A 17,797-nucleotide genomic window follows, 5' to 3' on the forward strand; every position below is an offset into this window, starting at 1 on the left:
CAGTAAACACACCTGGGGGTTACGTGGTGTATATGGAATGCAAGATTGCCATTTCGGGGTTTTTTTTTTTTGTTTTTTTTTAATTAAAAAAGGCTGGAGGGCTGAAAAGAAACCAAACAAAAAGTTTAATAATGGTTTGGTTCCAGAAGAACCTACCGTGTGTGAGAAGAAAGTGTGACCTTTGCTGAATCTGCAAAACAACACTTCACAAAGTGAGTTTCACCTCTCCCTCCCCCCCCCAGATGGGGTTTGCCTGGACTCAGTAGCGTAACGAGGGTGAGTGGCGCCCCTCCCTCGCCATCTTGTCCGCCCCTCTCCTTCCCTTCTCCCATACCTTTTTAATTTTCCAGGCCCCGAGCAATGACACAAATTTGATGCCCGCGTCTTGTCGGCTATCCCTCTGTCAGCACTTCCGGGACCCGGAGGTGACGTCGGAGAGAGGCGACACCGACCCAGGCAACAAGTTCATAATGCAGCTCGCGCAGGGCAAACGAAAGAGGTGTGAAAGAAAGGAAGGGGCACAAACGCACGGGAGGGGGGCCTGTGCCCCTTACAAAGACCGCGCCAGGGGCAGACCGTACCCCCATCCCCTTACTGTGTCACTACCTGGACTCCTGACTTCAATCTCACATCCACAGCTCTCATTATGTGCTCTTGAATGAGTCTCCCCTCCCCTGAGACTTAGGGCTCCTTTTACAAAGCCGCGTTAACCCCTGCGCTGGCCGAAAAACTACCGCCTGCTCAAGTGGTGGCGGTAGCGACTAGCGCGGCCAGCGGTTTATCACGGCTTTGTAAAAAGGAGCCCTTAAACTCTTTCATGCCTATTATCATGCATTCTTATTAATAATTATACAAAATATTAACAATTAACTAAAAATTAACAAAATATTGTACTGATTAGATGACATTTTTTCCCTTAAATTTACAGGTTCAATTATGAGGGGGAGAGGGGTAATTTTATGATTACATATTGTACAAGGTATTGATTATATAATAGGAAGGGGGGAAGGGGGATAACAATATATCATTTGTACTATTGATGATTATTAAGTGATATACTTATTGTTAATCTATTGACACACTTATTGTAAGTTCGAAAATGAATAAAGATTAAAAAAAATAATAATAATTATAATACTGTGATTACTATTGGAAGGAGCATTGGTTGGGGCAGGCACCTTTCTGGATGCACAAGACCGATGACATCAGAGAGGGGTCTTGGTTCCTCTTTTTATCTGGGCGTCCTTTCCTCGATCCACAGCCACAACCCATACATCTAGAAGACTCTTCAATACAGTATAATGGAGAAGATTTTGCCTGGCTGCTGGGTTAGGGTTTGCCACAAGGTATTTTTATAGGTTGGGCTGTCCGCTGAAGCCAAAACGTCCGTTGGCAGGCCGGAGCCAGCACTCTTCTTAATAATCCAGACCACACTAGTTGTTTGAACCAAAACTCCAAGTTTATTTTCCTTTTCTTGTGAACTAGAAAGAGGCACTTCTTGAACCTCAGTTAGAAACTTTGAAAATAACAAACTATGTAAACTTGATTCTCTCTATGTTAACCTAAGATGATCAAGTGGCAGATGAAATTTAATGTGGACAAATGCAAAGTGATGCCCATTGGGAAGAATAACCCAAATCACAAGTACCGAATGCTAGGGTCCACCTTGGGGGTCAGCGCCCAAGAAAAGGATCTGGGTGTCATCGTCCACAATACGATGAAACCTTCTACCCAATGTGCAGCGGCAGCCAAAAAAGCAAACAGGATGCTAGGAATTATTTAAAAAGTGATGGTTAACAAGACTAAGAATGTTATAATGCCCCTGTATCATTCCACAGTGTGACCTCATCTGGAGTATTGCGTTCAGTTGTGGTCTCCTTATGTCAAAGAAAGATATAGCGGCACTAGAAAAGGTTCAAAGAGTGATCAAGATGGTAAAGGGGATGGAACTCCTCTCGTATGAGGAAAGACTGAAGAGCTTAGGGCTCTTCAACTAGGAAAAGAGACGGCTGAAGGGAGATACGGTTGAAGTCTACAAAATCCTGAGTGGAATAGAAAGGGGACAAGTGGATCGAATTTTCACACCGTCAAAAATTACAGACTATGAGACACTTGATGAAGTTACAGGGAAATACTTATAAAACCAATACGAGGAAATATTTTTTTCACTCAGAAAATAGTTAAGCTCTAGAACGCATTGCCAGCGGTTGTGGTAAGAGCGGATAGTGTAGCTGGTTTTAAGAAAGGTTTGGACAATTTCCTGGAGGAAAAGTCTATAGTCTGATATTAAGACAGACACTGCTTGCCCTGGATCAGTAACATGGAATGTTGCTACTATTTGGGGTTCCGGAATCTTGCTATTCTTTGAGATCCTGCATGGAATCTTGAGACTCTTGGGGTTCTAGACCCTTTTGTTACTCTTTGGGATTCTGGAATGTTGCTACTCTTTGGGGTTCCGGAATCTTGCTATTCTTTGAGATTCTGCATGGAATCTTGAGACTCTTGGGGTTCTAGACCCTTTTGTTACTCTTTGGGATTCTGGAATGTTGCTACTCTTTGGGGTTCCAGAATCTTGCTATTCTTTGAGATTCTGCATGGAATCTTGAGACTCTTGGGGTTCTAGACCCTTTTGTTACTCTTTGGGATTCTGGAATGTTGCTACTCTTTGGGGTTCCGGAATCTTGCTATTCTTTGAGATTCTGCATGGAATCTTGAGACTCTTTGGGGTTCTAGAATTTTTTGTTACTCTATGGGATTATGGAATGTTGCTACTCCTTTGGTTTTTGACCAGGTACTAGGGAGCTGGATTGGCCACCGTGAGAACAGGCTACTGGGCTTGATGGACCATTGGTCTGACCCAGTAAAGCTATTCTTATGCTTTTGTGTTCTTAAACTGTACACACGTCAATTTATAACCCGTTTGTCTACGCATTATGTATATCAGCCTCGTAGCCTGTTCTGAACTCGTTGGGGAGACCAGATTCTTCTATAGAGTTGCCTCATGGAGGCTCTTCTACCGAGGTCTTTCCCACTTATGTCACTTCCGGGTGCTGCGCACAGGAAGTGACGTAACCGGGAGAGACGACGGGGTCGTGAGGAGAGCGTTGAAGTTCTTGTTGCTCGCAGCAGTGAACATCCAGAGATACAGGGGAAAGGGAATTGGGGGATTGGGGAAGGAGCGGGGGGGGGGGCAGAGAGGGGCTTCTCACCCTTGCTACACCACTGCCTTCCGGCGTTTTCAGGAGAAGAAGCCTAAAACCCACACATAATACCAAGCACTGAATATGGTTAAGGCGTAAAGGATGCATGGATAGTCACCCCTTTATCATCTGATTTTTTCAGATAAGAGACTGTACTTTAATTACTTTGCGCTGGAGGGGAGCGTGTGCAGTGCGATGATGGTTCCTAGCATTTCTTTTCTCCATATTGGAGAATTACAAGGCACTGACTTACGGCCTTTTTTACAAAGCCGCGGCTGCGCTGCGCTAATGGCCCCGAAGCCATAGAGATTTAAAGGGATTCGGGGCTGTTGCCACGTGGCAGCCACTCGTGTGGCTTTGTAAAAGAGGCTGTGAATGTTTCAGCTCTTTAATGGTGATATTTGTAAATTTATTTACTGTTTTATTTAACTTGTGAAGTCCTGTAAAATTTTGGGCAAATTGTGAACTATTTGATAGAGGGTGACATATTATTCCTGCTCTCACAACCTACCACCTACCTAGACACAGGTGTGGAGAGATGTCCTTTCACAAAATTTCTCTGGGCCCAGGAGGATGAGATGGCTTGCTTTTCTGTTTATTGTGCCTCTGAAGGCCCCCAGGGAGCTAATTGCTAGTCCCTGCCACCCCTCGCTGTTGTTTTCATGTTAAGCGCTCCAGCTGTGTTTGAGCTCTGTGATTACCATCCCCAGCATTTCCACTGATCTCGAGGCCCCTTTCTCCTGTTCTTTGTCACTTGAAGCCACACTGCAATAAATTTAGAAATGGGTGCAACATGGATGCAGATTATCGTGTAGATGGCTTTCAAAAGTAGCATGTTGCTTTAGCAGAAGATATGAGGACAACTTTTATGCCCTAAAGGAAGTGAATTTTTCCCACAGATCCCTGGTCTTGTGAACAGGAAGTTACATCAGAGGGAGGGCCCGGGGCCAGTGTCAGCAGTGGGTAGGAGCAGTAGCACAGTAAGGAGGGGCAGACAGCCCCGGGCGCCATGACAGTGAGGGCCCCACCACCTCTCAGCCCCACCCCGCTACACCATGCCATGCTCATACAATCCTTCCCCCCCCAACCCGTACCTCTGTAGATCTTTGCTACCACGAGCAACTTCTCCAGCCTGTTTTCCCCCTCTGAATCACTTCCGGGTCACAGGGCCAGGAAGTGACATCAGAGGGAAATCCAACGCTGGCAACGAAGAGCATGCTGGAGAAACCACTCATGCTGATGAAGATTTAGAGGTGTGGAGGGAAAGGGAGAGTGCAAGTTTTTAGTGTGGGGGGGGGGAGCGTGGAAGAAAGGGGGGTCCAGGGGGCCCAGGTGATGCCAGCACCCTGGGTGCCTCCTACCCTTACTGTGCCACTGGGTAGGAGCAGTGGCATAGCAATGGTAAAAGATGGCCGGGGCAGTAGCGGTCCCCGCCTCCCACTCCTTCTCCATCCCTCATGCGACACTTGCATCCTTCCTTCTCCCCCATACCTCTTTAAATCTTTGCCAGTGCGAGCAGCTTCTCTGACCTGCTGTTCACACCAGCGTTGGTGGGGGAGGGGTGCCTCTCACCCTCACTACGCCACTGGGGTTAGTTAGGCTACTAGATGTTGATTAAATCCATATTCTTCATAGCTTTTCTACTCCACCACTAGATTTCGCTTACATTTTAAGTCTAAAGAGTAGTTTTGAACAGTCTGTCCGAGACAGATATTGTAAATCTTGATTATATATAAAGTGAAAGGTTAAATGTTGACTTCCTAGCCCAGAAACATTCTCTAACTTTCCAAACTTCTTTTCACATTTTGAAAACAGGTTGTCTTTGAGACTGAAGAGTCTTTCCAAACTACTCATTCCCAATAAAAACTTGCAGCTGTGTTTTGCAATGGCCTAATATATAATATACATACAAAACCAATTTCTTTTTAAATCTGTAATTTGTCAAGTTGCTAGGACTTGGACATGAGTCGAAGGCACCTAACTAATATAAAAAGACATATGTTCAAATAATTGATTAAACCAATCATAATAAATGAAAGCTTGCATCATGTAACCTTTTAAAATACATCTTCGTTTGGTTTCGACTTCATCGCTGGTGTTTTCTGAACTCCCACTTTTGTATATCCATATATTAATATGTCTTTAAGCTTATTACATTGCTTACTTATATCTCTGTCCGTCTCCTGTTATAACTTTGAAAATTAATGAATCCCTTTGGGTAGAAAACATGGAATGAGATTTCCAATTTGATATCGTCAAGTCTATGCAGGTGTCTCAAATGCTGGAATGGGTCTGGGGTGTGCTCGGTCTGTGTTTGCCTAGCACAGGGGTGTCAAAGTCCCTCCTCGAGGGCCGCAATCCAGTTGGGTTTTCAGGATTTCCCCAATAAATATGCATGAGATCTATTTGCATGCACTGCTTTCATTGTATGCTAATAGATCTCATGCATATTCATTGGGGAAATCCTGAAAACCTGACTGGAATAAGGCTCTCGAGGACCGGAGTTCCCTACCCCCTGGGCTAGATTCACTAAACTCACCTATGCGATCCGATCCGTGGGCGATCCGTGACCGAGCCTTCCCGGACGACCGATTCACTACGCCTCCTCATGCAAATTAATGTGATCGGAGGCCCACCCCACAGCGACCTCACGGATCGCTGCAGAGCGATCACACGCCTGCACAGACCATCCTCTTTGCTGTAGGCGTGATCCACGCATGCGCTTGCTCTCCGCACAAGCCCGAGGTAAAAACACAAGGGGGGAGGGGTGGCTGCACTCGCTGGACTTCAGGAATCTTTTCACGTTTCGCCTATATACTGCCGGACTACCTATCATTTTAAACACGATAGGTGCAGCCAGAATGGAACAGAACTTGTGCAGCCCCACTTTAAACCCAAGGGTTAAAACCATGGGCTCGCACTGCGCTGTGTTTTATTTTGTTTATTTTGCACAAGGGAGATGCGTTTTGTTTTATTTTTGCACAAGGGAGATGTGTTTAGTTTTATTTTATTTCAGGGCGGCAGGGCTGGGATTTCAGGGCGGCAGAGGGCAGGACAGTCAGCAAGGACGTGAGCGACTGGTTCTCAGCAGTTGCTTCTGTTTGGATCGGCCAGCCCAATCGGTGTTCCATCTTCTGTTTAGTGAATTGCTGTCGTCCTACTTATGCATGCCTTGTCCCCTCATTTGCATGTGTGGATCGGATCGGGCAGGCTAGCAAGTCGAGTCGGAGAAGGCTTGCAAACTGGTCGGCGAAGGCTCGCAAAGCTTAGTGAATCTAGCAGTTATTAGCTCTGGATGTGGCAAAAGAGTTTCTTGACTTTTGCCAGAACTGACACTTCACTTATCATTACTATTCTATCAGTGTCAATGGGCTCAAATATTTAATGGTATGAATTCAGGTCATACTCAAATTTTTATTTTTCTCCTTTCCTATACAGTATAATTTTGCTGCCACCATATATAGGGTTTATAGACAAATTTGGATTTAATCTGTGGCACCACAGCTTTGCAATATATATGTCTGCGTGTGGCACAGGGGTTGGCATTGAAGCCTTGGCACCCTGGAGTTGTGGGTTCTGACACACGCTGCTCCTTGTGACTCTGGTCAGCAGTGACGGAGAGGAGGAGGGGGTGTCGGACCCCCACCAACATGGCACCTAGGGCGGACCGCCCCCTTGCGGGGGGCAAAGGGGCGGTCAGCCGTGGGCGCCATGTTGGTGGGGGGTCCGACACCCCTCCTCCTCTCCAGCCCCCACCTCTTCCCATTCCTCCCCTCCACATGCCCCTGCCCTCATCTTTGCCCCCTCCCCCAGCTCCCACGCATTCCCCCCCTTCCCTTCCCCCATACCTCTAATTGAAATTCTTGTTCACGGCGGTCAAGAACATGCTCATCGCGATCCCGTTGGCTCTCTGGCTGATGTCACGCACTGATGTCAGAGGGAGAGCCGACAGGGTCACGAGAAGCACGTTGTTGACCGCCGCGAGCAACAACTTCTAGAAGTACGAGGGAAGGGGGCACGCACAGCAGGCAGTATCGGGAGCGGGAGGACGAAGAAGGGGGCAGGGGAGGGATGCCACCACCTCAGGCACCTCTCACCCTCACTATGCCACTACTGAGCAGGTCGCTTGGTCCCCCAATATCCCAGGTGTATTAGATAGATTGAGAGCCCACCGGAATGTGCGCTATTCTGAGCTCCCCTGGGAAAACCGTACAGAAAATTGAATGAATGAATGAATGAATAGGTATTGCCAGAGGACCTAATTTGAGGTTGAGGGGTGGTAGATTCAAGAGCAATGTTAGGAAATTCTACTTTACGGAGAGGGTGGTGGATGCCTGGAATGCGCTCCCGAGAGTGGTGGTGGAGAGGAAAACGGTGACGGAGTTGAAAAAAGCGTGGGATGAACACAGAGGATCTAGAATCAGAAAATAATATTAAATATTGAACTAAGGCCAGTCTGTGTCTGTATATGGCCGTTTGGTGGAGGATGGGCTGCGGAGGGCTTCAATGGCTGGGAGGGTGTAGATGGACTGGAGTAGGTTTTAATGGAGATTTCGGCAGTTGGAACCCAAGCACAGAACCGGGTAGAGCTTTGGATTCTTGCCCAGAAATAGCTAAGAAGAAAAAATTTAAATTGAATCAGGTTGGGCAGACTGGATGGACCATTCGGGTCTTTATCTGCCGTCATCTACTATGTTACTATGTAGATCTCCCTTCCTTACAGCACCAATCCGGATTAACCCATGCATTTCACACAATTAATCTACCAGAGGTTTCCTTTGAATCAGCCCAGCACATAGGCTGCCTTTTCTGCTCTGGGTCCCCTTAGAGGTGTACAAGCCTCAGCTGCTGCAGTGGCCTCCCCCCCCCCCCTCCTTTTCGCATGCTAACTAATCTTTTCACACCAGGACCTCGGGAGGGGAGGGGGCAGATCCGCCACTCTTGCCATCTATCTCTCGCAGACTTGACGGATCCGCCTGGAAGGAGAAGGAAAAAAAAAAAAAAAGCCCACCCCACTTCCATTTCACACCTTCCTCGGCTGCAGCCAGTCTCGGGGCAAACGGGCGGCGATCCCTGCGCGCTGGTGAAGGCATCGGAGCCGTCCGGATCTCCATGGGAGGGGTGCAGGTCCTCTAAGCGGGTTCCCCCCCTCCCCCCGGGGGGCTGGAGGCGCTCATGCAGCCACTAAGGTAAGCAAGGAAGGGGGCTTGGGCGGCGGGGGCAGCTGATCCCTCGCTTCTTTTGGGGGGCAAGAGCCAGGGATTGTTGCTAACCGCATGTGTGCACTGACAGCAGGTTTTCCCCCTTCCGTGGTGGGTTGGTTTTGGGAAAAGCGAATGTGGCTCTGCATTGCCAGTTTTCTCTGTCCCCGCCTTCTCTGCCTGCGGTTAGCTTTTGATTTTCTTTTCTTTTCTTTTTTTTTGTGCTGTCTGCGGGAATTTCTTCATTTCACATATTGTTTGGCGAGTCTGTGCACTCTTCCAATTTATCTCTCTAATATTAATCTATTAGGACATATGTGTGCAATTTATTTGCTATTTAAGCTTTAAAAAAAAAAGTTTGTTGGGGTGTTTTGTTTTGTTTTTTCTTACTTTTAATAGAAGAGTTTTTCTTTGGGGCATTTTACCGATTTTTTTTTCCAGAAATAGTTGCATTATTATACATTTGCTAGAATGTGAATGTTTTTCTTATCTGACAAAAAGTTTGTGAGCTTAAGATTTAGGTTTTGAAGGAACGGAAAAATCTATCCACCCCCCCTACAAAAAAAAAAAAAAAACCCAACAAAACATGCGGAACCGCAGCTGTTCACAGACTTAACAGGAGCCAAATTATAGCCAAAAGGTAATACACACGCGATACTGGATTAAGAATTTAACACGTGCGGAAGTCAGGATGCCAGATGCGCGCAAGAAGCGCAGGATTGTAAATGGGGTTCTTAAAAAAACAGCTTTCCTTTCTTGCATCGTCCACAAACGCGAAGTTTTGGTCTTATTTTAAATTCTGTCCTTAAGATTTTGCAAAGCTGTTGTTTTTTGTTTTTGCTGTTGTGATTGGGGACCTCAAATAAAGGTCCTCGCCTTCAATTAAACTATTTTAAAATGATACATAAAGGTAGGGTGATAAGATTTCCTGTGAATAGTTGCGTTTTTCCTGGTGTTTCTGCAGTCGAGATAGTGAACGGCTTTCATTACAGCACAAAACGCACTTGATTTTATTATATTGGGAGATGATTTGTTCTTTTGCCCTTATTTAACCAAAATGAAAGTGTATGCATATTTTCATTTTGGTTCATTAGAGAGAGTTTTTCCTTTGTCTACGTGTTTCTGAGGCAGGAAGAGAAAAGTTGGGAAGAATCTCTTGATTGCTGCCCTGTCGGGGTAATTCGTTTCCTTAGGAGTAAGTCAGGGTTATAATTTGCCTCGCAATTACTGAGAGGTAGAATCAATTTCACCAAATTGAGATTTTTAATGGGAGCTGCTGTTCTGTCACGCGGCTTTAAGGTGGTGTTGGATTGCAGCAGGTTTATGAAAAAAAAACACACCAAAACAGCACCTCCTACTGGACTGAAAAGGTTATCGCTAGTGCGACACGTGGTTTTTTTTTGTAGAAGTTCACCTATGAGCGGCCTCGATGGAACTGATTTAAGATAGTCTGCCAATCCCTTTCTGTTTCGGATTCGTAGTTCAATGAGCTCACGTTTTATAGATTTTGGGAAGATCAAAATGATTGGGGCATATTTTTCCTTCTTTAAATGGGTCCACAGCTTCTGCTTGTGTCCTTTTCTGAAATAGACAAGTTGCTTTTACATCAGTGATCTTCAGTGGAGTTCATTGTCCCTTCCCACTTCCTTTTGTACTGTTTTATACCTGTGGGTTCTCTGTCCTGTTGGACTTTTTGGTGTTTACTGTGATACATTAATAATAATAACAACTTTATTTTTCTATACCGCCATAATCTTACGACTTCTAGGCGGTTCACAATAAAGAGAGCTTTACAATCAGCGAATTACAATCTTAAAGACCAATGAAATCGCATTTAGAGCTTTTTTCATGAAGGAGAGGGTTACCTCACCATCCTCTAACCTCGCCTGCGCCTGTATTTAAGATCAGGTGCTAATATATTTACAGGAGGAGCAATTCTGCTTAGGGGCACCGCATCAAAGGTCACTTTTACCCGTTTAATTGCCATGTAATAAGTCCCATGCTCTTAAAACGCCATATTTTCTCTTTGATAGGGATTCCACTCCAAGCCACGCTTAATTCAGATCGCTGCCAGGATGGACGTTTCACGTTCCCCAAACAAGACTTCTCTGCTTTTCCTCGGCGGGGGTTATTTTCCGTCATCCTATGCGTGTAGACCTGTTTATTCCAGAAAGCTATATTTACAGTTTTCTCCCGTCCCAAGCTGAATTTGGACAGAAGTAAAAATCGAAGAGAATAGATCTTTTTTTAGCAACTGGTGAGACCTGCAAAGCTATTACCAGCCTGATTGGGTTTGGGTGTCTAGGGATTTTTGCAGTGGTCGTAATGCAACCCTGCATCTGTGGCTCTTCGAACAAATATTGTGTTTTCACGAGAGACAGAAATAATGTGTATTTATGTATGTATATATGTGTGTTTATATATTGCTCTGAGTAATATATATAGTAATACACAGAGTAATATATATATTATTCTGTGTGTATATATATATACACACACACACAGAGTATATCCCTTCTCTTCCAATATGTAATCTGCAAATCACTGCAAGATCTAATAGGAATTTCTTTGATGCTTTCACAGACAGCCTTGCCCAGATCACTTCTTGTAATTTGCAAATGACGAATGTAAAAGGCAAAGCCATAAGTCTATCACTAGCAATGATGATTAAAAAAAAGGGAGGGGAGGGATTGGGTGGGGGCCAGGACTTCCACCCTCCACTCCGGCTGTGGCACTAGAAAGGAAGCAATTTGCCATAGTTGGCGAAAACTGGAGGTCAGTGACCCGACAGACGGATGTGATTTCAGCACTGTTTCTGCCACTAGCAAGAATAGAAATGCGACTTTCCAAAAGGCTTTCATCCAAGCTGAGGCTCAAAGGACTTAACAGCCTCCCCTTCAAAATTAGAACCACAGCCAGCTTTCTGGCGGAATGATAATTCTGTTTTTAGACAACACACAGGGAATATGACAGCTTCTGAAACAGGAAGATAGGAGAAAGAGCTTTTATTAAAGCTGAGATTATTGTCTTATCCCGCTGTAGGTGAAATGAGAAGGGGGTGACTTGCGGAGGACGTGATATGACTCTGGAACTGTACGGCCACTCCTAGACCATAGCTGGTCTTCAATTGCTGAGCAGAGCTAGACTGATGGTTGTCTTGAATCAATAAAGCCTATTCAGGGCCACTGTGCCCAAGATAGTTAGATGTCTTACGCAAATAAACTGCAGAATTGGGGTGGGCCATAGTTATACAGGCAAAATTTGTTCTTTCGGATTCTCTGGGTTGCCGAGATCCTTTTTCTTCTCTTAAGAATGACTGTCGATGTTTGTTGAGACCATTTTGCGTTTGGTTATGGCATATATTGGGGGGGGTCTCTGTCCTATGTTTGATATTTATAGGGAGAGGCGAGTCCTCGAGATGCATCCCTCGTTCTCAGCCAGGCCAGCATCTCAACAATGCTTTATTTGTTGGCTAGAGATGAAACTGTTTATCCCAGGACAAGCAGGCAGGTTTTCTCACTAATGGGTGACGTGATCCAACGGAGCCCCGATGCTGACGCCTCACAAGCAGTCTTGCTTGAAGAAACTTTGAAGTTTCGAGTCGCCCGCACCGCGCATGGGCGAGTGCCTTCCCGCCCTGCACAGGGCGCGTCTCCTCAGTTCTTACTTTTCCGCGGAGCCGAGTAGTCCGTCTTCAACTCTCTGCGTGAAGATTCTTCACTCGTGCCTTCTAAAGTCCGCGGTTTGGAGTTATTTTTCTCTTCATCGCAATTTTCATCGTTCTTTATTGCAACATTTATTCTCCTAAATTTTGCTTGATGCGGCATCAGCAACTAAAGCGATTAGGATGGGGCTGGAGAATGGTTTGCTTCCCCCCCCCACACACACACTAAAAAGATTGGTCCGTCACCCCTGCCTTCGGTTCCCCTCAATTCATTTCCCTTCTGTCCCCAAGATTTTGCTAATTAAACTCAGCAGTCATGACCATCTCCAAGCTGCACCTCTGAAAATGCATAACTGGCCAATTGTACTTTAAATTTTAATATTAAATATTGTGTGTATATATGGGCATTATTAGGTCAATTTCGGACCTTTTTTTTTTTAAAAATAAAAAGACAGATAAGTGCACTGTCGGCAAAAGGAAACCACAAATAGCAAGATGGTTTGAGCGGACTTCTAAAGTCTATGTCCCAGAAATAAATAATAATAAAAATGAAAATATATTTATATCCCGCAGTACCTTGCAGTTCAAAGCAGTTTACATCAAGAGAAGCTGTCAAACAGCAGCAAAAATGCATACATTAACCCTTTCAGGACCATAAGGATCGTAGGCCAATTTTTGTGGTTTTGACGACATTTTTATGGTAAAAAGGGCTTGCAGATGCCAAAAAATTGATTTTTTTTTTGTGAAATATCATTATTTTTTTATTTTTAAATCAAACTTCTGGCTTATGGACAGTGTGGCAAGTGAATCTTCTCGTCAATCTGGCAACGACGCTAATGAATGAATGTCGGAACCAGTTTGTTTACATAAAGGCAGTATCATATGGAATCCGTACATATCAAATTTAGAACTGTAGACTATCCCAATCAAAATTTATAGGATTTTAAAGTTATGGGACAAATATGTCCCTTGGTCCTGAAAGGGTTAACCACATAGTAACATAGTAGATGACGGCAGATAAAGACCCAAATGGTCCATCCAGTCTGCCCAACCTGATTCAATTTAAATTAAAAAAATAATCATTTTTTTTTTTTCTTCTTAGCTATTTCTGGCCAAGAATCCAAAGCTCTACCCGGTACCGTGCTTGGGTTCCAATGCGCAAGCCTGAAATACATAATTAAAATAAGGACGTACGCAGGTAGGGCTGGTCTCAGTTAGGGCGCTGGTCTTTGACCACTGGTCTGACCCAGCAATGGCAATTCTTATGTTCATACAAGTAAAAACATAAGAAACGCCTTCACCAAATCAGACCATTGGTCCATCCAGTCCGGCGACCCGCACACGCAGAGGCCAACCAGGTGCTCCCCGATGAAGACCTGTTTACCCGTATCCATCAATGTGATTTGCAAGAAGGTGTGCATCCAACTTGCCCTTGAAACCCAGAATGGTGGTCTCCGTCACAACCTCCTCCAGCGTCCACCACTCGCTGTGTGAAACAGAACTTCCTGATATTTGTCCTGGGCCTGTCGCCTCTCAACTTCAGTCCATGACCTCTTGTCCGAGTCACATTTGACAATGTGAATAACGATGCTTCTCGCTCTATTTTGTCGAATCCTTTTATTATTTTATACGTCTCTATCATATCCCCTCGCAGTCTTCTCTTCTCAAGGGTGAATAAGCTCAAATTTTCCATACCTTCTACTAGCTTCGTAGCTCGCCTCTGCACCCTCTCCAGCAGTGTCACATCCTTCTTTAGGTAGGGAGACCAGTGCTGGGCACAGTACTCCAGGTGTGGCCTGACCATTGCTCTGTAAAGCGGCATTATAACGTCCACCGATCTACTCGTGATCCCCTTCTTAATCATGCCCAACATCCTGGGCATCAATCATTCAAAGATCTTCTGAATGATTGATATGTAGAAGAAATTAACAGTTCAGTTATAGGTTTACCCCAAATACCAGCCTGATAAGAACATAAGAAACGCCTTCACCGGATCAGACTGAGGTCCATCTAGTCTGGCGATCGGCACACGCGGCAGCCCATTTGGGTACTCTTTTATGGAGACCCGGATTTACCGTATCCCTCAATATGATATGCAAGAAGGTATGCATCCAACTTGCGCTTGAATCCCAGTACAGTAGTCTCCTCCACAACCTCCTCCGGGAGTGCATTCCAAGCATCCACCACGCGCTGTGTGAAAGAAAACTTCCTGACATTTGTCCTGAACCTGCTGCCGCTCAGTTTCAGGCTATGACCTCTTGTCCGTGTCACATGTGAAAATGTCAGTAATGCTGCTTCTTGGTCTATTTTATCAAATCCTTTTAATATTTTGAAAGTCTCAATCAAATCCCCTCTCAGTCTTCTCTTCTCAAGGGTAAACAGTCCCAGTTTCCAGAGTCGATCTTTGTAGCTCATATGTTCCATTCCTTTAATAAGTTTCGTGGCTCGCCTCTGCACTTTCTCCAGCAGAGTTATATCCTTTTTAAGGTATGGAGACCAGTGTTGGACACAGTATTCTAAGTGCGGTCGGACCATTGTTCTATAAAGTGGCAGTATAACATCTTCCGATCTACTCGTAATCCCCTTCTTAATTATGCCCAACATCCTATTTGCTTTCTTCGCTGCCGCCGCACATTGTGCCGATGGCTTTAGGGTACTGTCAATCAGTACCCCCAAATCCCTTTCCCGTTCGCATTTTGCTAACTTGACCCCCATCATCTTATACTCATGTTCCTTGTTTTTCTTTCCCAGATGCATCACCTTGCATTTGTTTATGTTAAAGTTCATCTGCTAGAAAGGCAATTTAATCATGAATTAATCACGAGTGTGACTATTGGTCGGACTGGATGGGCCATTCAGATCTTTATCTGCTGTCATTCACTATTGCTGGGTTTTACCATGGGCCATTCGTATGAGTGTCAGAACATTTAACACGCCGGGCCTGCGGTAGAAGCCTCTACCACCATTAAGGAAAAGGAGCCCTATGTTTCTAGATCACAGATATAATTATACGGTATGTCAATAATAATAATAACAGTTTATATACCGCAATACCGTTAAGTTCTATGCGGTTTACAGAAGATTAGTACAAGTTGAGTTAACTTAAGGGATGTGGGAACAATGGGGAGAAAGGGCAAGAGAGGGGAAGGAGGGAAGTGGGTCAGCTGTCGAGGGATTTCAGGAATAGGTGGGTTGCTCCAGGTGTTGGAGAGATCATTGTTGAAGCGAACCTGATAGGTTCGGGACGAAAGGAAACCATGAAACCAGTTTAGCACTTCGCCTCTGATGCCAATAGCGTCTAGACACTGTAGCAAATTCGCATGGTCTACAAGGTCAAAGGTCAAGAGCGTGTTTTATAAATTATATATGTAAATCACAACTCCGCCCTCTGAAGTGTAGGTATTTTCAGGGGGTGGAGTTTGGGCAACCACATAAAAGTGCTTTTTTTTGTCCTCGCACATTCTTTCAGCTGGTGGGGGATAATTTTCTAAGAGGCATTTTGTGTGTCTCTATTAGCATATATACTAATGCTGCCCGATTCACTTTGGTGAATCGAATCGATTTGTTTTCTTAAAAGGTCAGGCTCGCCAATTCAGTGACCCAACCCTCCTCCCCGCATACCTTCGGGCCTCCTAAAGGAGAAGCGGCAGCGCTCTGGCAGCAAAAAGCCTGTCCTAAACGCTGCCTCTTGCTGGTCGTCCACTGCTGCTCCTGCTTTAGGATGCCCAATGTCAGAGCTCACGGTGGGAGGAGCTGCATAGGGGCATAGGTGCCAGTGCTGTGGGTATCCGAGTACCCGCAATATTTTGGGGACCTCACGTGACACGTTACCCTTGGCCCCATGGCTTTAGGGGATTCCCCGAAGGCCGGCATGTTTTCCCCTTCTCTCCACCGTCGGCTCACTTTAAAATCTAATTACGGCTTGCAGAGTATCGCCAGTGCTGTAGCAATTTTAGCAGGCTGCAGTCGGCCTCCGCTGCACATTTCCTCTGCCGCTGTCCATCCCAGACCATAATGACATCACGTCAGAGGAGTGGCGGGTCCGCAGCAGAGGCCGCTGGAAGCATGCAGCACCGGCGATCCTCTGCAGGCTGTCATTAATTTTTAAAGTGAGACCGGGAGGCCAGGGTGGAGAGAAGGGGGGAAACATACCGGCCTTCGGGGGGCCCCCTGGTGTAGCTATTAGAAGTACACGGAAGGAGGGGGGCTCCAAAGAGAGGGGTATATGCTGGATTAAGGGGTGGGGGGAGGTGAAGGGGAAGAAATAATGAGTCTATGAACAGGAGAGGGCGAGAGATGGAAGTGACAGGCATGCAAATCTGCTCCATGCATATTCATTAGGGCTATCCAGAAAACCCGATTGGCCTGGTGGTCCTCCAGGACAGGGTTGGGGATCACTGCCCTAATGGTTCTTTGAGTTTGTGATCTCAAAGTCCCTCCTTGAGGGCCGCAATCCAGTCGGGTTTTCAGGATTTCCCCAATGAATATGCATGAGATCTATGTGCATGCACTGCTTTCAGTGCATATTCATTGGGGAAATCCCGAAAACCCGACTGGATTGCAGCCCTCGAGGAGGGACTTTGAGATCCCTTTGTCAGGACGTTGTTTTGCTGTAAACTGCTCTTTGCTGCCCCCTAGAAGCTGCTGTAGTTAATGCGTAGTCTGCCTATGAAGCCAACCTTGGTCTTATTCAGAAGCTGTCCAAATGGAGGTCAACAAATGAATTGCAGGCCATAGTTTGTAAGTGAATTAATTCAATGCTTTGAAGAATTCTGCTCCCTTCAGCAGGTGAATGAATGCATGAGGTAGCAAGGTAGTCTAGAAAAAAGGCTGTACCTATGGCTTTGTCTGGATCTTAATTTCTTCTTATAATCCAGCTGGACTAACTTGGCCAGCACGCTAGTTTATTCATCTGTCTTTATAAAACTTTGTTTAGTTCTTGCTAAGATTTATAGTCTGCCCATCATAGTTACAGAAGTTAATTGTAGTACGGTAGTAACTGGGTAGTTAAGAAAATAATACAACCCCCCCCCCCACACACACACACACACACACACACACTCCGTGTGCAGAACTGCTTTCTTTGAGGAAACAGGAGGCCCCCTAGTGTACGAAGTGAAAATGATTTTTAGCTGTTAGCTCTCTGCGCACCTCACTGGCTTCTTCTCATGTCTCAGGTCTAGAACTGAAACCTCTTGCACAGACGAGTTTGCCGATTGTAAAGAGTGTGGCTTTAAAGATATAAGAATGATTTGCTGCTACCCTGAACTATCCGTATTGGGGGGGGGGGAGGTGACAGGGGCTGGTTGCACAGGGTGCCTGCAGGTTTTTTTGCAGAAGAAATCCTGATAATTCCCATGAACGAGCTGAAAGAAGGGAAGACTGGCTGGAGTAGTACTAATTTGTCTTAATCTAACCTGTCAGACAGGTTCTGCCACTCGAATCCAGGAGTTCTGCTTACCATCTTACAAATTAATGGGGATTTCCCCTTCTCAGTGTAATTTATTCTGCACAGATAAGAGTCTGGTTGTTTCCCCTCACCCACAACTGAATATTTTTGTGTTACCGAATTAGTAAGAGTAGCGTGTTGTCACTAGGAATAATTGTTAATCATGGCTAAATGTTAATAGAACATACCCCTTCTTCTACTAAACCGCAAAAGTGATTTTAGCGTGGGGTGCCATGCTGAATGGCCGGTGCTGCTCCCGGCGCACATAGAGTTCTTATGAGCG

At 45.4% G+C, this 17,797-nt stretch overlaps 1 protein-coding gene across 1 annotated transcript in view; it reads left to right on the top strand.

The window, feature by feature from the left end:
• The first annotated feature begins 8,273 nt into the window (after positions 1–8,273).
• Positions 8,274–17,797, top strand: part of RGMA (repulsive guidance molecule BMP co-receptor a) — a 62,485-nt gene continuing 52,961 nt past the window's right edge. The window contains exon 1 of the mRNA XM_033920378.1: positions 8,274–8,389. Within this exon, the coding sequence (XP_033776269.1) occupies positions 8,376–8,389 (14 nt within the window). The 5' untranslated portion in view covers positions 8,274–8,375. The remainder of the gene's footprint in view (positions 8,390–17,797) is intronic.

This window comes from Geotrypetes seraphini, chromosome 14 (assembly GCF_902459505.1).
Source record: "Geotrypetes seraphini chromosome 14, aGeoSer1.1, whole genome shotgun sequence".
NCBI classification, from domain to species: Eukaryota; Metazoa; Chordata; class Amphibia; order Gymnophiona; family Dermophiidae; genus Geotrypetes; species Geotrypetes seraphini.